The following is a 19633-nucleotide window of genomic DNA, read 5'->3' on the forward strand; positions in this document are numbered from 1 at the left end:
ATCAGCGGCTGCGTCTACGAAGAAAAAGGCCAAAGCGCGAATTGGCGAGCGAGAAAAAATCGTTGACGATGGTCATAGCGCGCCGGCGCGCCGTGGCGGTGCGGACGATTATGCACTCGAAGTCGCAGATATGGAGTTTGATTTTGATCCTGGAAACTCAAATGTGATGTACAGCAAGGCTGGAACTTTTATGTTGATAGCGCTGCTGGGAAAAACAGTGTAGAGGCCACACGATCGACTGTCGATGAAATTATTGAGCGTCACAAGGCTAGCGTACAGTTGCCCGATGATTTGAAAGATGCAGAAGAAAACGAAGATAATCTACATGCTGCACAACAAGAATCTGCCGATAACTCCAGTGAAAGCGACGATGAGGATGGCTTTGGAAGCGGCGTGAGGACGGCTAAGCGCAAAGCTATGGAAGATGAAGATGACGAAGAGGATGAAGCTGTTCGCGAGGAGGGCAATCAAGACCCTCTGGGTGATGAGGAAGAAGAGGATGGGCACGATGACGAAGATGACGCCGAACATGACGAGGATAATGATGTTGATGACGACGATAGTGCTTCAGACGTCTCGGAGACAACTCGTGAACGACGAAATGCATTCTTTGCAAAAGAAGAGCCAAAGGAATCACCAATTCCTACTGATTTCACAGCACTTCAATTGAATCGCGCGCTATTACGGGGCTTGGCTGCATTGAATTTCAGCAGACCCACCCCTATTCAAGCACGTACCATCCCGATTGCATTGGCTGGAAAAGACATTGTCGCTGGAGCTGTTACGGGCAGTGGTAAAACAGCCGCTTTTTTAATTCCAATCATGGAGCGTCTGTCATATCGCCAGCGAAGTGCTGATGATGCCAAGTCGCGCGTCGTTGTTCTCTGTCCTACACGTGAGCTGGCCATCCAATGTCATAGTGTGGCCCAAGCACTCGGGAAATTTATGAATGTGCGCTTTTGCCTGTGTGTTGGTGGACTGAGCCTGAAGCTCCAGGAAGCAGAACTCAAGACACGGCCCGACGTCATTATCGCCACTCCAGGCCGTTTGATTGATCATGTGCGAAACAGCGCATCATTCGGCATGGAAGATGTTGAAATTCTCGTGATGGATGAAGCTGATCGTATGTTAGAAGATGGATTTGAGGACGAGCTCAATGAGATCGTGCGGCTTTGTCCGAAGCAGCGCCAGACGATGCTTTTCTCTGCAACCATGACAGAAGACGTAGACCAGCTTGTGCGTCTGAGCCTTCGGACACCTGTGCGCTTGTTCGTTGATCCAAAGCGGTCCACAGCCTCGAAGCTCACGCAGGAATTTGTTCGGGTTCGTGCGCAATCACGACTCACAGGTCATGCGCGCCAGCAGGCAGAAGACCAGCACCGTGCTGCAATTTTAGTTACCTTGTGCATGCGTACGTTCCGTGACCAGGTGATTATCTTTGTGCGCAGTAAGAAGCTTGCTCATCAGCTCAAAATTCTATTCGGCTTATTAGGTCTGTCGGCTGCTGAGCTGCATGGTGACTTGTCGCAGGAGCAACGTCTTCAGTCGCTTTCGCTTTTCCGCGATGGAAAAGTCGACTTTTTGTTGGCGACTGACCTTGCGAGTCGCGGTATAGATATCCGGGGCGTGCAGACTGTGATTAATTATGACATGCCAGCACAACTTGAACCCTATCTGCATCGTGTGGGACGTACTGCTCGTGCGGGGCGCCAAGGTCGTGCCGTGACGCTGGTGGGTGAACCAGATCGTCGTCTTTTGAAGACTGTGCTAAAACGCACCCCGCCAGAGCAAGTGAAGCATCGTCTCATGCCGTCCGAGATGGTGCAGAAATTGTCCGACACGATTGCTTCCCTCAAGCCAGAAGTGGAGCAAATTCTGCAGGAGGAAAAAGAGGAGCGAGCATTGAGACAGGCTGAAATGGAGGTTCAAAAGGGCGAGAATATGATGGCCCATCAGGACGAAATCTATGCGAGGCCTGCGCGCACTTGGTTCCAAAGCGAGAAGGCTAAAGCAGACGCAAAACAAGTGTCACGCGAGCAGCAAAATGCCAAGGTGGATGTATCAAAGGCTCGCGATCGCTTCGCAGGACTTTCACGACGTAAGAAACGCAATAAACTTATGCGTGAAGAAGATGCGAAGGAGACGAACCAACGTGAGATTGACGTAGCTGTACGTGCAGCGAAGCGTCTGCAACGGCCATCGAGTCTGGGTGCGCGTGTGACCAGCAAAACAAACAAAGCGAATAAGAATACGAAGAAAGCCAAAATGTCGAAGGCACTTCATTCGAGCAAGAAGGGTGGTGCCTTTGGATCAGATATGGGATCCCGAAAATAGAGCTGCTGGTGTGGCCACGATCTGGCGTTTGTTATCTAAACCGTATAGTTGCCTGGGTTGCCTCGTGCAAATGTATACTATCTATCGGAAGTGGCAGCGGAGAGAATAAAAAAAACGACAATAACAATTCCCACACTAACACTTTTTGATGCTACACGAACATAAGTATGCATTAGCTTCCGCCATACACAGCCAGCAATGCATCCGACACGCCCGAAGGTGTCAAAATACCTACGTCACTCACAATAAACGTAAGTAGTTCGGGCAGGGTATAGTCAATCAGTGGGTTGAGGGCCTCCATGGCAGGTGTCATACGGTTGCCCTGCGATTCGTCACAAGGATCATTTGGCGATGGTAAAGGAAGACGACGTGCCGAGATGGGCACATCATATTGTGATAAGGGAAACAAGCGCATGAATTTGAAACTGGTGTGAAAATGGATTCTTGCACAAAAGTATACGTACCTCTCAGCCACAGCAAATACTGGCTTCTTTGCTGCCTTTGCGATTATTCCGATCTGGTAGCTTCCCACGGCGTTGAATATACCACCCGACTCTGCAACAGCCTCTGCACCAAGAAGACACATGTCTACACGATGCATGAGATACGCTACTGCCGTGTCGAGAACCACTGTGCAAGGAATACTTTCCTCACGCAAGCGATGGTACGTTTGTAGCCCTTGGCCCGTGGGTCGGCTTTCTGTCACATACACACAGATTCGCTTCCTGTGCGTTTTGACCGCTGTGAGTAGCGCCTGCATCACAACACGTGAATATCCATGCGTCAAAATCACCGAATCATCCTTGACGAATGGCAAAAGGAGATGCGTGATGCGTTCACGGCAATTTGGCACAGTGTTCTGAGCGAATTCTAAAGCAGTGTGAATAAGGCTACGCTTGTGCGCTTCAAAATCACCACCAGCCCAGTTTTTCGTCGTGACGAACCGCATGTACAGTTCAAGACCTGCTGTTGCAGGAATAGGGTTTGGAAGACTTGCCTTAAGCTCTTCGCTAGCCATTTTTATACTTTCCATCAGCTCTGACGTCGTTCCTGCGCGGGATTGCAAAATCATGTCAGATAAAGCAAAAATCGCTGCAATCGGCATGGGGCGGTCTTTATCTTCTTCTAATGCATGATGAAACGACTCGATAATCGAGAAGTCTGGCATTGTAAAGTGTAGGGTTGGTTAGCAGGATACAATCAAACACGAGCAACAAAAGGCGCTCGGTTTCGCTCACGCCAATCAATTCGAGGTGTCTGTCTCCAGCGTTTTACAGCCTGAAGCGGACGACGGTCTGACATTGCTGCCCGTCAGCAAGCCCAACAATTCAGCGTGGCTTTTGCGCATGCCACGACGGTCCTCCACCTCCACCCCTCGCAATTTGAGCAAATTCATGATACAACACTCAGACTCGTCCAGCTTGTGCACAAGCGTTGTGCGAACGCGGTACATTCATACATACCTGCATATGGTCCAAGCCACTGATGTTGTCCAAACGCATTGATCAATCAGAGAAAAAAATATTAGCATCTGCATCTGCAGCAGGTGTTATGAAGGCCTATCGTGCTCGACGAAATGCGCAGCGCAAGTCCATTCTTTCCCGCTATCAAGTACTAGGCTATCTTAGCTCAGGTACATACGGACGCGTATACAAAGCAAAGGAAGTGGGACCCAGCAATGATACCAATACACGTGTGTATGCTATCAAAAAATTCAAAACGGACAGGGGTGGTGATGCACACATGCATCGTGGAATCAGTCAAAGTGCTATACGAGAAATAGCCCTGAATCGCGAACTACGACATGAAAACATCGTATGGCTCCGTGAAGTTATGCTGGAACACCATTCCATCTTTTTGGTGTTTGAGTATGTGGAACATGATATGTTGCAGATTATTCATTATCATTTATCGGTTCTGCGGAAACCTCTGGATGGTGTCATGATCAAGTCTTTGATTTGGCAACTATTGCGCGGCATCCAATATCTCCATGAGAATTGGATTATGCATCGGGATTTGAAGCCAGCAAATATTTTAATGACGTCTCAAGGTGTTGTGAAAATTGGCGATCTTGGTCTCGCTCGAATTTATTCTGATCCCATGGTGTCATTATACTCGACCGATATGGTCGTCGTGACCATCTGGTATCGAGCACCTGAACTTTTGCTTGGTGCTCGCCACTACACGGATGGAATCGATATGTGGGCCATTGGCTGTATATGGGGCGAGCTGCTTGCTCTGCGTCCTATGTTTAAAGGTGAAGAAGTTCGTTCCTGGAGCAAGGGGGCAAGCATTCCACTGCAAACGTACGTATCTCGGACTTGAAGAGGATTGAACTAGGTATATCATTTTTTCAGAAATCAACTGAGCAAAATCATGGATGTACTTGGCACGCCAACTGCAGAACAATGGCCCAAGATGGTCTCCATGCCGGATTATACCCATTGGCTAGTTCTGCGCCGCACCGATTCGTACGTCGTGGGAAGAGTTTTTTTTTTTCTAATGTTTCAGCATCCCCTCTACAATGTATCAGTGGTATGTGGAACGCGCCGGTACTTCGAAGGGGTTTCATTTGTTTGAGCGATTGTTGCGGTACGATCCTGAACAACGGATCTCTGCGGCTGATGCGCTTTCGCATTCATGGTTCCGTGAGGACCCATTGCCAAAGCGAACGTGAGTTTAAGCGCTGTTTTATGTATACTGACAAAATTAGCCTGTTTCCTATCAAGTCGCCTTATCCGCCAGCTCGCGTGGTGCAGAATGATACCCAGCCCCAAGCATCCACCTCGTCACGAACCCGGAAGCCACGCGTGTAAATTCCATAGTACAGCGACATGTGAAGAGTGTTAGTGGGGAAATATGCGTTTTGAGAAGGAAGTTGGTGATGAATAAACAGAAACTGAGTCGATCGGTGCTGAATTTTGTGCTTCCTCAACAGCTCGTGTGGTTCTGAGCTTGTGAACAACAAAATGTGGCTCACGGATCAGCAAAGTATGTATGTAGCTTGTGCGTCTATGCGCGCAGGTTTGATGATTGATGCGGATTAACATGGCAGAAATTGGTGTGGGCCTGGTGTCAGGCGGCGTTTTCTTTTTGGCACTGGGCGTCATTATGTTTTTTGATGCGACGCTTCTAGCCATGGGCAACGTACTGTTTGTGTCCGGTATTGCACTACTTATTGGACCTCAAAAAACTTTGTTATTTTTCGCTCGGAAACAAAAAATTCGCGGTACTGTTTGCTTCTTTACCGGTATGGGTCTCGTTTTTTTGCGCTGGGCCATCGTTGGTGTGATTGTCGAAACAGTAGGCTTCTTAAATTTGTTTGGGTACGTGACTTTTTCTGTATGCGTGTTGGTCTGGCGTCTTTGTCAACTAACCTGCTCAAGGGACTTTTTCCCTGTGATTCTCAGCTTTATGCGGCAAATGCCGATCATCGGCAATGTGTTCTCGCTTCCTGTCATCGGCCAAGTATGTTACTTTTTTCAAACTATGTCTGTCAGGTACTTACACTGTCAGGTCATGGACCAGCTAGCAGGCACACGGCGCTCCGCTGTATAATCTCTGTAAATGTTTTGGCGCATGTATGAGCAGTATACCTGCTACTTTATCATTTCATTTTCTCATTTCGTTGTGCGCGATCATGTGCACCGATATACGATTCTGCCTGTGACGAAGATACTTCTTGATGACCGCTTAGACTATGTTCTTGCTCGTGCTTGCAGAATCTGTATTATTCTTACATGCATCCCCCACGCACTCTTTTCATGGGCGGCTGGACACAGTCATACGCATGCACTGGCTTACGTGTCTCCACGTGAAGGAGAAATGAAGCTTGACGCCATTATTGTGCATGGTAAGTCGAACCGGGCCGGGTGAGACAATCATGCCTGTTTCTCTCAATACAGCTGATCGCCGTCATAATATTATGTAAATCATGTGGACTTGATTTTAGCACAACAACGGCTCCCTTCCACTTAGCATAGAGCAATTCTTTCTCGACTGTCAGCGACAAGGAACGTGCCACCAATGAAGACTGGCACTGCAGTGTGGTTTGCAGCTAGCCTGAGTGCCTTGTGTGTGACCGCCGCGCAGCTTCAGTTTCCATTCGCACTGCGCGATGGCGGCGCAGCAGGTTTCTCGCGGATTGTGGTCTTTGGTGACTCGCTGGTAGACAACGGCAACGGCACATACTTGTTCACAAACAAGACGTGGCCGTCAGACCCGGCGTATATGAATGGTCGCTTCAGCAATGGCGAAACATGGCCAGAACAGCTAGCGAGTCTTATGCAAGTCCCACACGTTGATGACTTTGCTTACGGGGGTGCCACAACCAACAATAGTGTGGCTCAGGGTATGTCTGGCTACAATGAGTCGATTGCTGTGCCGGACGTGCGAGCACAGCTGCATGAATACATGGAGTCAGTGCACGGCAAAGTCGATCGAAATGCGCTGTACATATTGTCGGGTGGCTCCAACGATGTCTATTATGGTACGAAAGAGACGCTGAACATCTGGAGGCTGGGCAACCAGTGCGCTGCAACGCTGAAGCGGTTGGCACAGTATTTGATCGATCTTGGCGCTACAACGATTATGATTCCGACACTTGTGGATGGCAGCAAGGTGCCATCGACAACACAGTACAGCAATGTAATTGATCAGGTTGGTGGAGCTGCATATATCAAACACTTCAATACGAAGCTGCAGGATGCCGTGCAGGAGCTGCAAAGCCAAAACAATCAGAAGGCACGTATCGTACTAGTGGATCTGTACGAGCGAGGCCGAGAGATCCTCGCGCATCCGGGAGAGTATGGGATCAAGAACACAGAAGATGCATGTCTTGTCGGTACGACCAAAGTGGAAAAGCAAAAGGGCGTTACGCGCCATGTGTGCTCGGATCCGGATTCGTACTTCTACTGGGACATTTTCCATCCTACGGCACACACTCATCAGCTTCTGGCACAGACTGCACAGCAGGTATTGCAAGAACGCGAATAATATTAGGAACCATTCACCTTGTCGCGGATCTGGCCGAGGAATTGCAAGTAGCCGCTAGTCTGTTCGTAGCGATCTTCAACGAGTCGACTGAGGGCAAGCAGACGCATGCCTGGGTCGCCGTCCTCCTTCACAAGGTAGAGCAAGGACAGGTAAGGACCACGGCGTAACGTAACGATGCGGTCAAGGATCGCACGCAGACGCTGAGACATGCTGTTCTCAAGTTCAGGAAGGACGATAGGTCCCGACTGCAGTGACGCGTAGTCAGGCGCACCAAACACATCCATCGTGAGTGCAGGCACAGCTGCACGGCCGAGCCATAAGAAGACGGACATGCCATCTTCGATGAGGTACAGACCATGCCGCTCGAAGCGCTCACTTGTCAAGTTGAGGCGGGGCGGCATGATCAAGCATTGGGTCGACATGTCGATTGTGCCGGCATCAGGGGGCATATTGTGCAACGAATAAAAGACGGGAAGTAGGAATGGAATGAGCCGTTGCACCGGCAGCGTCGTGAGAAGCGTCTGGTGATATGCTCGCACATCACTGGGGATCTGTGTGCCGATCCTAATGCTGCGGTTGCGCAACAGGCCCAGAGCAAGAAGAGGTAGCAGAGACAGGTTGCTGGCGATCGTCAGGTGTGCTGCATTACCACCTCGTGTATTTGTCATGGTTGTACGGTAAGCGGTAAAGATATCGGCAATTCGGGTGCGGATCATCGCACGTGCATCGTCCAAACGAGCATGCAGGCTCTTTTCTACCGCCTTGTTCGCCATGAACGCCGCAATGGCCAACTGGTCGGCACTTGCATACACCTCAGACAGATTGGTGGTCGTTGGAACAGCCGTCGTGATCACACGAATCCGACGCTCACCAGTGGCAGTACTGTGAAGCACGACGCTCTGGAGAACAGCAACTGTCGTGTGCAGAGGCTCGTCAATCTCACATTCAATCATGTAGCTCTGATCGGTCGGCACACTAGGCAGTGCAAGCAGGTCCGACGAGCGAACGAAAAAGTTGCCATGGAACGACGTGGGCCGAATGCCACGCGTCGCTCGCATGCGCAGAACCGCTTCGAAACTCATGGGGCTCGTGAGCACAGAGCTCAGCTCATGCGCAAACTTATGCGACACCTCAGGGTGCTTCGGATCCATGATAGGGTAGAAGAAAGTCTGTCCACCAGTGTAGCGCGGTAGACATGACAGCGTCGCGACATCGACGTAACTGGGACCAAAGAGCCACATGTCGACGGATACCTGGTTGCGTGAGCACTCAATTGAAAGAGACTTGTAAAAGGACGACTGTGCACTAAGCAGAGAGCTCTCGCGTGGCCCTCCATACAGCTTCTTGTCGTCGCGCATTTTGAGCGCACCAGGCCCTGTTGTCGCAAGTGACGATGTGAATACTTCGAGCTTGCCGCCTGTTGCTGATACAAGCCTGTGTGCAGCACGGAGAGCCGCGCCCAGTGCAGATGGCGTCACAGCAGCGTTGGATTGCATGTTGCCGAAGTTACGGAGGAGCGTCTCGACACAGTCACGGCTCTCCGACAGGTTGACAAGGAGATCGCTCGGTTGAGGGAGAAAGACGTCATCCAGATCACTCACGACCAAGAGCGAGGGCTCGGTGCTGCCGGGCATAAGGCGGAAGAAGTGGAGCTGTGAGTCAAAGCCAATGAGTGCGATCTTGGTGCGGTTGTCCTTGTTGGGAATGGCATCGAGTGAGGCAAGAATCGTACTGGCCATTGTGCTGACCATGCCGCTCGCTACCGCTGCATACGTGACGTCCACCAAGAACACGTACACCGGGGGCTGCGGCGGACGAACCATGTACTCGCGTGGGGCGATAAACTCAACGACACCTGAATTAAGTTCAGGGCGCTGCCAGCGATCGGCTGGTTGGTTCGTTTCTTGGTCCCAGTCAAAAAGCTGGGGCACTTCGTTCGTGATGTAGCACATGCAGCACTTCCAGCGCTGGCCACCATCGACAAATGTGACAAACGGATTGATGTACGTCCGGCAACGACGACAACGAGCAATGACAGAGTCTGTCACCACAGGCACAGGCTCGTCGCCTTCTTCTGGCCTCACTGTGCGCATGGGCGACAAGACAACGGCGAATGGCAGTTTTGATTTAGACAGCAGCGAGTTGGTCGTGGGGATGGCATTTAGCGTGCAGCGCTGATACGATGGGTCTGCATTAGCACGAACAGACGGTGTCACAGTTGCATTAGGAGGAAGCATAATAGGTGGCGGTGGCCCCTCCAGATCTGTCATAATCGGCGGCTGCGCACCAACAACAGCATTCAGCAATTGGTTCCCGACACGTGCATTACCAGGTCCCAAGCTCATATTTTGCATTGGCTGCACAATATCAGGGGCACCGGTCGTCGGAACAACGCCCGGAACACCAGGAACGCCAGGGACACCAGGCACCCCTTGCAAACCAGGTGTGATAATCGATGATCCCGTGTCGACAGCGCCTGCCATGCCTGGCTGCTGTGTACTGGCTGCGGGAGCAGCATTCGCTATGTTGCTCAACGAAGGCTGTGTCACGGACCGCATCGGCATCGTGCGTGAAGGCGTTTGCATACTAGACGACACACTGCGTGTGGGTGAATGGCCAACGGCAGCAGGCGTAAACACACCACTGTCTTGGCCAGCATCGGAAGCGGCGGCAGCAGCCAAGTCCGGCGTGCTAGCATAGCTCATACTGTGCGCGGCAATGTGCGCTGTCGGATAAGCACGACGACGAGCAGCCGGATGCGCACGGTGTGAGGGTGCTGGAGCTGCAGCTGGAGCTGCAGCTTTGGGACTGACAGCTGCTGAAACGTTGGGAGCTGGGGCAGCAGCATGTACAGGTTGGGAAGGCATCTGCCCATGCAAAGGCGCATTAGCGGTCAGGTGCAACTGACGCGCCAGTGCCTGGGCTGGATTGGCTGAGTGCCTGGCATATGGCGCGCCGTCGGATGGACAGGGCGCATGGCTCCCGTCGGCGAGCTCGGCATCATTGGCGAGCGCATCGAGGGTGGAGAGGCAACTTGATGCGCACCTGATATAGAGCGAATCGGAGGACGTCCGCCAGTCGAGGGGAAGCGATGTCCACCGCCAGGCGCAGCCGCGGTGCCGGCCGCATGCATACTGGGAGCACGACCATGGCCCAGGCCGGGCCGCACAGGACGCGCACTAAGCGACCCAGGCACGCTAGATGGCCGCGCGACAGAATTGACCGGCATCGACATGCGCTTCACGGCCGTAGGGTGCGTCCGTGGACCGTGCTGCCTGAGTGGCGACACATTGGGTGGATTCCAGCTAGTACGGCCGGTGGCCGTTTCCACATACACTTGGCGACCAGCAGCAGCATCCCTGTATGGTTAGAATGCATCCGCGCACACTTTCAGTGTCCGTACGCACCACTGTGTAGCCCAGCCAGGCGGCAGCTGGGGGGGGCGGGGCTGCGATGACATATTCGCGGCAAGAGACGGACGGCAGGAACGACCGGGGATGTGTCACGTTTCGTGTGCTGGCGAAAATACACGCCTCCACTGCATACCCAAGCTGCCGTGGTTCGACAAGTGAGTGGCGATCCGTGGAGGGGGAAGGTATTGGCACCAGGCGCAGTAGGAGTAGCGGCGGTGGCCTTACAACATCAAGCCGACTTGGACTCTGGCGCGAGCGTTTCTTCAGGAAACGACCAGCGCGAGACGAGCGTGCGTGCGCACGTCTGATTGTGTGACTGAAGTACGAGTACGAGTACGTGAGCATGAGTGACGGGAGTGGCGGCAGCAGCCAGAACGAAGCTGCATCCACTGTGTTCGTCGGAAGCATATCACCTGGTGTGAGCGACCGGTGGCTCGTCCAGCTATTCCAGGCATGTGGCGGCTATCGCTCATTTAAACGAGTCAGTAAAGCATTTGGATTCGCGGACTTTTCCACACTGCGTGATGCGTTGCGTGTGCTGGCCGTCCTGCACGATCTGGAGCTGCCGAGCATGGGTTCGGAGCGCGGCAAACCCACCAAGAAGCTCATCGTGCGTGCTGATGAGAAAACTAGTGCATTTCTTGGTGAGTTTGAGAAAACGATGGTTCGTACCGACGCAGACTCGCTGCAAGATGCTGCTGCGCGTGCGCGTGTCGACTATGTGATTCAGGCCATGTCGAACCCGAATGCCGAGTCGGGTGATGAGCCTGAGCGCTATGAAATACCCTCCCATCTCAAAGACTTGTCCATGAGTGAGATTCCTGTGAATCGACGGAAGCACGTTCTGTCAGAGATTGAGAAATTTCGCTTGGGTGCTGTCGCTAGCGATGCTGCTGACCGGAAGCGTGAGCTAGAACTAGAGCGACAAAGAGCCGCCGCTTTAGCGATGCGCCACTCTTCTCCCATGTCGAATTCAGGATCAGCGACGCCACTGTCCAAGATGCGAGACACGCCTGACGCGTCTGACCACACGAGCACAGCGGCCGACGATCCTGAAGTTACAGACGAGCGTAATGAGGCGGATCGACAGCGTGTGGAAGCCTCACGCCGTGCTCGTGACGCACGCCAAGCGGAGCATGCGTATCTAGAGCGCGAGCAGGCACGACTTGCTACGTGGGCGGAGCATACGCTGACAGAGAATGCATCTGCGCGATCCATGGAGGCTTGGCTGAATTTGGATGAGGACACTGAATTAGCTCGCGAGAGCTTCTGGACAGACCGACGTCGTTGGATACAACGGCGTGCTGAAGCCCGAAGACGAGAAGAAGAAGCAGACAGAGCAGACCGTGATGCTGAGAAGGCCGAGAACGCTGAAGCCAAGCGCCAAGCTGATGCGTTTCTTGCCGAACTTGCTCCTATGGCAGCGGGTCATGCGCCGGGCGCTCCGTCTTCGGCACCAAGCTGGCGTCCATCTAGTGGTGCACCCCCACTCAAGCTCCACGTGCGCCAGGGTGAGATGCTCCCAGGTGTGCAGCGACGACTGGATCTTGAGCAAAAAATGCGCGATGCACCAGATCATGCGCATGTCATTCGGCTTGTTCAATCGCTCCCACGTACCGAGCTGTGGGGCATTACACCTGCATGGACGCGAGTTGATCTCGCACACATTGCACCCACCATCGATGCAGGCATCGCTGCGAGCTTCGGCGAGTCAGTGCCTGATCTGCAAGAGGCTGTTCTCGATAAGCTCCGTGAGCACGCGAATGCGCAGGACGTAGCGGACGTGCTGGAGCCTGTATTGGACGACGAGGCGGCTGATGTAGTGGATCAGGTGTGGAGGGCTCTCCTGCTGCCGCCGCCGTGAAGGAAGAGGGGGATGGGTGGCAGGGCGGCGGCAGAAAGGCTGCCGCAGGCGAAATTTCTGGTTCGCTTGTGTAGTTGACTAGTTCCGATGCCCGATCGATCGATGCGTCCACCCACAGACTTGTTGGCTCGACGTCCTGGACGAAACAACCTTTTCTTTCTACGCTTGCTTACATAGCACCCACGTATTCATCGACCACGCCCCATTTCCACTACAGTCAACGTAGCGACACGCTGCGGACGTGTGCGCGAGACAGTATGGCTGCTACTTCATTGGTACAGCGCATTGAGCGGGTGATTAGCCAAGATGGTCGAGATGATCCTGCGTCGAGAGATGCGTGCCTCGCGATGGTTGCTGACGCCACGCCGCTCGTAAGTGAGCTCAAAAGCATGAACCGCACAGCGTACGAGGCCCTTGCTGCGGAACGTGTGCATGTTGAAAGCGCGCAACTTGCCTTGGATAAGGCGTCATTGGAGTACGAGGCGCTCCTACTCGAGCATCAGGAGCTCAAGGCGCAGATCGATGCACATCTGGAAGTGGAGCGTCTGGACCATGACGTGCTCTCGCCTGATGACCTCACTCAGCTGGCAACCCTGGGTGAAGAGGAGCAGCATGCTGCGCATCTTGCGCGCCTTCAAGAGATCCTGAATGAGCGGCGCAAAATGGAGACGGATGCCAAGAGTCTGGACGAGCAGGTGCGCCAATTGCAAGCGCAGAGCCGCTTGTCGCATCGCACGCTCGTGCGTCTCGAACAAAGTGTGGCGGCCTTACAAGCGTCTGTGCAAGAGCAAGCTGCATCTTCATAATCATCAGTGGAATTGAGCGTGTGTTCGAACACTGGACGAATAACAGCCAGGCGTGACGAATGCTGACGTCAATGCCATCTTAGCCAACGGGGCGCGTAATGAAATACTGTCAAGTTTTGAAATGTCTTTGCAAATATGTATGCGTCACTATGAATGCTTGGTCTCATGGACTGAGTACGCTCAGCGGTCTTACGTGACAACGAGACACTCAGGACTGCATCTGCATGAAGGTTGGCTTGGCGCACTCACACCCAGATCACCGGCGCTCCGTACACGACGCAAGCAGCGCCCGTCAGATACGGGAGCTTGCATCGCTCACGAGCTGCCACAAGCGCCTGTGAGAGCGACAGGCGCTTTGGCTCAGACGACGAAGTCGCTTCACGGTCTGCAAAGAGGCCGACACACTGGAGCACAGCCTCACACACAAGATCCAGTTCGCGATCGGTTGTATCCCACAACGCGGCAAGCAGCGCGGGACACTGCGCAACGGCGTAATGATACGGTGTACCCATAGGATCGTGCACACCCTGCACTTGCAATGCCCCACTTGAGCATCCCCATAGCATTGTTGCCGCACATCGCGAAAGCTCACGAAGGCGCGCTGGGTGTACATACATTTCTGCGCCAGAGTGCCCAAAGTACAAGAACGTGTCGTGCGAGGCGAGGGCCTGCGCAACTTCGTCAAGGACTGGGGCACGACCAATGGTGCCATGCCATGTCGAATGAGCTTGAAGGCACGGTGCAAAGCGTTCTTCACTGCGAGTAAGATCGCCACTGGGGTTCAGCAGGTAGGCGGTATTCGATGTGCGTAGAGGGATCGGCTCAGAAGGATTCTTTTGCACGCAGTGTGGCAATTGGTCAAGCGATGTGAGTCGTGTGACTGACTGGGAACGCAGCACAGGGAGTGACTCCCACGGCAACTCGCAGAGGTGTCGATCTAGTACAAGGTACATGTGATGTTGTTGTGCATCAAAACCTGCGTACTTGACGTGAAACTCGTCGAGGGCGCTGCGCAAATCCACACACAACTCGTCGAGATCCACCTCGTCCTGAGCCACTGGCACGCCACCCAATTGATACGCATCTAATGCATAATGGAGCCAGTCCTCGAGATCTTCATCGCGGTACGTCTGCATAGCCGCAAGGCATGCTAGTGATGCATCGGGTAATGCACGCGTGAGACGCACTCGTGTAGGTGAGCCGCAAGCACATGCCAGTACAGACTCGACCTTATCTCGCAAGCAGTACATGGCACTGGGCGAAGGCCAAGGAGCCAAGAGACCATGCAAGCCACTAAACCATGCGTCCTGCACGAGCTGGAGAAGCGAGCCGAGCTGTGCATCTAGCGCGCGCCGGTGTGTCCACCAAACCTTGCGAGCCTCTAGGGCTTTGACGTCTTTAGCACCTTGAACGCCGACATTTGACGAATGGATGATTTGTCGCAGTTCCGTCATCACCGTCTCGACGTGAAGAACGTCATCGTCGTCCTCCGCATCCCGATAACTCTGTCGATGCAATGGCAGCACGAACACACACGGATCGTACGCATCACCGTACCGGGCGACGATCAGCTCGCGAGCATCGGATGACAGGGATATGACCGCTGCTGCTGCACCTGCGTCGCTCCACGTAGGCATAGCTTGGACATCGTATTCACGCCACGGTTTCACCACCGACGAAGCAGATAGACGGTGTAGCCACTCGGCTTTGGGGCGCATAGCGCGTCTCACCCTTGCGTCGGCACACGCTCGGCGCACAGAGATCGACGACACGGCATTCGTCATGGCTGCCACCACGCAGGCAGCTGAGCTCATGGATGGTGCTGGGCTTAGGGCCGAGGCTGTGCCAGAAGACGCTTCATCAGCCACAGAACTGCGCCCGAGCGATGCCGACGTCAGCACAGCCTCTCGTGCACAAACAAGCGCCATACGCACATCACACACGTCCAGCACAGCTGCGTTTGTGAGTACGTGCTCGGCAGCAGCGCGCGCCTGCTCCAGAAGCTCATACGCTGAGCGGATAGCTGGCGAGACACGACGACTGGACGGCATCACACTTGGAACGGAGCGCGCCATGTCGGGCAGCATGCCGAACACGGCGTCGCTTTGAATAGCAGCGCGAGCTTCGGCCAAATATGTGCGCGCACGAATGAGGTGCGCGGCACATCCATCAAGCGACGAAACAAGGTCACGAGCTGCCCCAGATCGCGTGTCGACGAGGCGCACCGCTTGGGCACAAGTGATGCGATTATGCATGTCATGCCAGACCCGCATCTTTGCGGCCTCTTCGACTTCATGCAAGCATTGCTTTGAACGTTCAAATACGCCATCGTCTGCGACGACATCCAGCACATAAGCGGCGTGCACACGTGCAAGACTCGGACACACTTGGGTGTTCGATTCATACGCCTGAGCAGCAAGCTGCGCGGCACTCGCCGTGTCACCACATGAGCACGTCCATTCGGCGAGCCATGCATGCGCACTTGCACGCATCCACGGCACGGACACAGTGTCGCCAAAGTCGACGCATTCACGCGCGAATGCATCTGCATCACGCACAGCGCCACGGCGCGCATACATTTGCGAGACACTGCGATACAAAGAGAGGATACCACAGGATGTGCGCCATTGCAAGCTGGACATTCCACGTCCTGAAAATCGTGTCGAGGGTGCTTTGGTGGTTGATGCGGATGCAGCACGTGCAACACCCGCTTTGTCGGCGCTGGGCATTCCAGAGGAGATGGCAACCCGCCGAGAACTTGGCCTGGCACTGCGATGGTCTGGTCTCGTCGGCGACCGAGTTCGTGTTGGTGATGATGAAAATACGTCGTCGTCATCCTCGCCGCGCTGAATATCCACGTTCCCCGCCGCTGGCGCAGCCTGAGCAAGCAGCATAGCCGTTCGCAGACGAATGCGCAGAGCATGAAGCAACGCATGTAATGCTTCGGATGCATCGCCAGAGGCCGTGTACACGACAGCGCACGTCTCGGCCGCACAAGACTGGAGCTCCCACAAGGACGCCTTGTCCCAACCCCGCTCCCATGCAGCGGATGCACCGCATCGCGGCACATCAACCTCGGAAATCGCTGCATCGTACAAAGACTGTGCGTCAGATACATGACCAAGTATGGCCTTGATTTGTGCATGGACGAGCATAGCTCGTGCCGAGGTTTGCTCAAACGGGCACAAAGCCTCCCAAGCAGCGTCAGGCGCTCCTAGCATGATGCACACTTCCGCATGACGCACATGAATGATCGGTGCATCGTATTCACTTTGCGCAAGGCGCAAAATATCCAAAGCGGCTGTAGGAAGACCAGCATACACAAGAGCATCACACACAAGGAGGAATAGAGACGACATGCTTGATGTCCATTCATGGGACGTATCATTTGGATCCAGCACTTCACGACGCTGCGGAGTCGATGGTAAGCTGGCCAATGACCGTGACGGCGTGCGCGATGGTGGGTGCGACGGCGGTCGTGATGGCATACGTGACGGTGTTTTTGTCGCTGCCGCATTCGCCGCGATGGCTGCTGCTCCCGCTGCATTCGCATTTCGTCGACTTCCTGCGCGTCGCGGCACTGCAGCGCGAGTTGACTGCCCATTTGACTTGTTTGCGGCTGGCGTATGTGCATCGTGCCACGCCCGTGCCTGCTGCACATGTGCAAGAGCGTCACTGTAAGAGTGCATTTGTACGCAGTCTAACGTCGCTAACAAGTAAAAAGTGAGAGTGAGTTCAAGAAGCACGGGTGTTGGCGCCTTGTCGGCCACACGGTCAACCGTGCTACGCACGTCATCCCAATCGACATGTTCTTGACGAAGGACGCGCAGCTCGGAACGACGAAGCAGCACACGCAGACGTTCCACCGGGTGTGTACCGACATCATACGTGTCCAAAGCCGCGGTGCACAGCGTGTCGAATGCGTATGGTGCTTCTTCTCGCTGCAGCATGGGCATGAGCTCATCAAGCAGGCTCACAAACGCACGACCACGCAGCTCAGCAGTAGCTGTAGGGATGGCTGTCACATCTGCCACAAGCACATGTGGATCGAGCAGGGCAAACACCGAAACATGATGCGCCCCTCGCAAGACACGGACAAACAAGTCAGTTGCTTCAGCTGAGTTCTGCTGCGCTTGGAATGCATGACGAACACCCGCCATGTACGCCGTGTATGCTGGCCGATATTGAGACATGTGCTGAAGAGCACCAGCAAGCACATGGTATTGCCGAACGAGAGCAATGCGCCAAGAGCCATCAGGATCAGCAGGAAGAGACGCCTCTGTACATGTACACGCTAGCTGGACAAAGCGCGATGCGTGCGCGTACTGTTTCACTGCATACAGTCGACTGCCATAATGAAACAGGTGTGCAGCAAGTGTATGCTGATGCGGGGGAGTGGCGACGGCATGCGCGGACTCACTCCCTTGTAGACAAGCATCAAACGAAGCAGGCTCATGTTCAGAGAATACGAGCTTCAAGAGCAAGCATGCGGCATGCACGGCCTCCATAGCGAGACCCTCTGTTGCTGGCACATGCCGCACGATATGCAAGGCCCGGATTAGAAATGTCGGCGATGGTCCTTCGTTTCGTAGTGCAGTGCGAAGTTGCGACGACAATGACGATACAAACGAGGGCGGTACGGGTGTAGACGGCAGAGTCATGAGTTCAGCGGGGATAGAAGTAGACCCATCAGCCGGTGATGCCAGGGCAGCCAGACAAGCTGACCAAGTTTCAGCATCAGACACACCACCACTTATCTGGGGTATCGAAGAGGATGCAGGCGGCGCGAGATCACACCGGCCAAGTGCATGGGCGGCGCGTGTCCACCACGTAATCACGCGCTCAAACGACGTACCACATGCCATTTGGTGAGCTTGTGCAGATTCATACACTTGAACGAGAGCGTTGTACGATGCCTCCAGCCCATGTAATGCACCAAGTCTACCTGCGCGGTCCCAAACGGCATCTGGGTCAAGCGATGCAGCAGGCATGATGAGCTCAAGTGCAGCCATACGAAGCGTCAGTGCTTCTACTGTCAAGGATGGATCGTCTTGGTGTTTGTCCGGTTTTCGCTGCAGGGTCTGCGACATTTTTGATGTCGCACGCTCTGCCATATACGCCGTGCGATCACATGCGGCGTCAAGACCTTGCGCTCGTCCATACTCATTCCACTCTGCAAGAGAAGGCCACACATCCACTAGTGTATGTAAGAAAGAAGCTACAGCTGGCGCGACTTGCAGAGCGCACGCGTAAGCATCGAGAACCAGCGTCGTGTATGCAGACGAAGGTGCTTCACATGCATACGACATACAGGCACGTAAACGCTCAGCTGCAGAGCCTGGTTCGTGCACAGAGCGTGTAGCTGATAGTGTGAACGATGATGGATCAATACATGTCCGCAATGCGACAAGCTCGGTCAGTGCATAATCATCCATGTGCACGTCGGCAAGCCGACGAATCACCGAGAGTGCCACAGGCGCGAGTGTCAGAACATCCATATTCGACGAAACAAGCACACACATAGAAATCCGAAACGCATCAAGCCACGGCAATACGTCTTGCGGCGAGAATTTCGTCGTCGTCGTGGCTGACCGCTTCACCTGCAGGGCGCTCAGCACCGCATTCACGACGAGCTTTGCTGTCCGCACACTCGCAGCGTCAATGGGATCTTCATGATGCACATGCCATCCAACACCTGCATTTGTCGGCGCCGTAGATCGGCTTGTATACAGTGACAACGCATGAGCCAAAGAAGAAGCGTTCATGTGAGTAATAAGTGCCGCTACGTCGGCACGGCGGATGGCCTCCGCATTGGATAGGCTAGTGAGCACTTCGTCCAGTGCACGCAATTTTCCATGCCGCATAGGCACGGAGCCACTCCGCTGCGCGATTCGAGGCGGCGGCATCGCGCCTAACGGGAGTGAGTAGCGACTTCTTCGTCCACAACGTTTTGTGATCCTGTTCCCAACACACCTGTTGGGAACTTTTCGACGGACGCGTCACGCTCACCCACGAGAATGACATCACGTGCCGCCTTGCCGTCCGTGCAACAGTCGCGACCGCCACAGGCGTCAGCGGTGGAGGAATGGAGCCCCTGGCTCAACCGTAGCCCTATCGTTCCACATGCGCATGCTCGATGAGGATGCGACGCTTGACATGGTGTAATGACAATGCTTGGTCTGGTGCGGCGTCACATGATGCGATATTCTGCTCCTTGTGGC

The 19633-nt window shown here is 54.1% G+C and overlaps 9 protein-coding genes across 9 annotated transcripts; 6 read left to right on the forward strand and 3 right to left on the reverse strand.

Moving 5' to 3' along the window:
• Positions 1-417: 417 nt before the first annotated feature.
• Positions 418-2334, forward strand: MGL_1362 (uncharacterized protein; the record flags this gene model as incomplete). The annotated part of the gene is made up of 1 exon (XM_001731127.1): positions 418-2334. The coding sequence occupies one exon, from the start codon at positions 418-420 to the stop codon at positions 2332-2334; it is 1917 nt and encodes a 638-aa protein (XP_001731179.1).
• A 172-nt stretch (positions 2335-2506) lies between these two features.
• Positions 2507-3502, reverse strand: MGL_1363 (uncharacterized protein; the record flags this gene model as incomplete). The annotated part of the gene is made up of 2 exons (XM_001731128.1): positions 2507-2759; positions 2799-3502. 2 exons carry the CDS (start codon positions 3500-3502, stop codon positions 2507-2509), a joined length of 957 nt encoding a protein of 318 aa, XP_001731180.1.
• Positions 3503-4077: 575 nt separating this feature from the next.
• MGL_1364 (uncharacterized protein) lies at positions 4078-5011 on the forward strand (the record flags this gene model as incomplete). The annotated part of the gene is made up of 2 exons (XM_001731129.1): positions 4078-4640; positions 4846-5011. 2 exons carry the CDS (start codon positions 4078-4080, stop codon positions 5009-5011), a joined length of 729 nt encoding a protein of 242 aa, XP_001731181.1.
• A 292-nt stretch (positions 5012-5303) lies between these two features.
• Positions 5304-5892, forward strand: MGL_1365 (uncharacterized protein; the record flags this gene model as incomplete). The annotated part of the gene is made up of 4 exons (XM_001731130.1): positions 5304-5325; positions 5390-5660; positions 5721-5802; positions 5851-5892. 4 exons carry the CDS (start codon positions 5304-5306, stop codon positions 5890-5892), a joined length of 417 nt encoding a protein of 138 aa, XP_001731182.1.
• Positions 5893-6360: 468 nt separating this feature from the next.
• Positions 6361-7329, forward strand: MGL_1366 (uncharacterized protein; the record flags this gene model as incomplete). Its single annotated transcript, XM_001731131.1, has 1 exon — positions 6361-7329. The coding sequence occupies one exon, from the start codon at positions 6361-6363 to the stop codon at positions 7327-7329; it is 969 nt and encodes a 322-aa protein (XP_001731183.1).
• Positions 7330-7331: 2 nt separating this feature from the next.
• MGL_1367 (uncharacterized protein) lies at positions 7332-10196 on the reverse strand (the record flags this gene model as incomplete). The annotated part of the gene is made up of 1 exon (XM_001731132.1): positions 7332-10196. The coding sequence occupies one exon, from the start codon at positions 10194-10196 to the stop codon at positions 7332-7334; it is 2865 nt and encodes a 954-aa protein (XP_001731184.1).
• Positions 10197-11085: 889 nt separating this feature from the next.
• Positions 11086-12606, forward strand: MGL_1368 (uncharacterized protein; the record flags this gene model as incomplete). Its single annotated transcript, XM_001731133.1, has 1 exon — positions 11086-12606. One exon carries the CDS (start codon positions 11086-11088, stop codon positions 12604-12606), a length of 1521 nt encoding a protein of 506 aa, XP_001731185.1.
• Positions 12607-12863: 257 nt separating this feature from the next.
• Positions 12864-13412, forward strand: MGL_1369 (uncharacterized protein; the record flags this gene model as incomplete). The annotated part of the gene is made up of 1 exon (XM_001731134.1): positions 12864-13412. One exon carries the CDS (start codon positions 12864-12866, stop codon positions 13410-13412), a length of 549 nt encoding a protein of 182 aa, XP_001731186.1.
• Positions 13413-13657: 245 nt separating this feature from the next.
• On the reverse strand, positions 13658-19318 carry MGL_1370 (uncharacterized protein; the record flags this gene model as incomplete). Its single annotated transcript, XM_001731135.1, has 1 exon — positions 13658-19318. One exon carries the CDS (start codon positions 19316-19318, stop codon positions 13658-13660), a length of 5661 nt encoding a protein of 1886 aa, XP_001731187.1.
• Positions 19319-19633: the final 315 nt, after the last annotated feature.

Source organism: Malassezia globosa, assembly GCF_000181695.2.
Source record: "Malassezia globosa CBS 7966 chromosome Unknown mgl_sf_3.1, whole genome shotgun sequence".
NCBI classification, from domain to species: Eukaryota; Fungi; Basidiomycota; class Malasseziomycetes; order Malasseziales; family Malasseziaceae; genus Malassezia; species Malassezia globosa.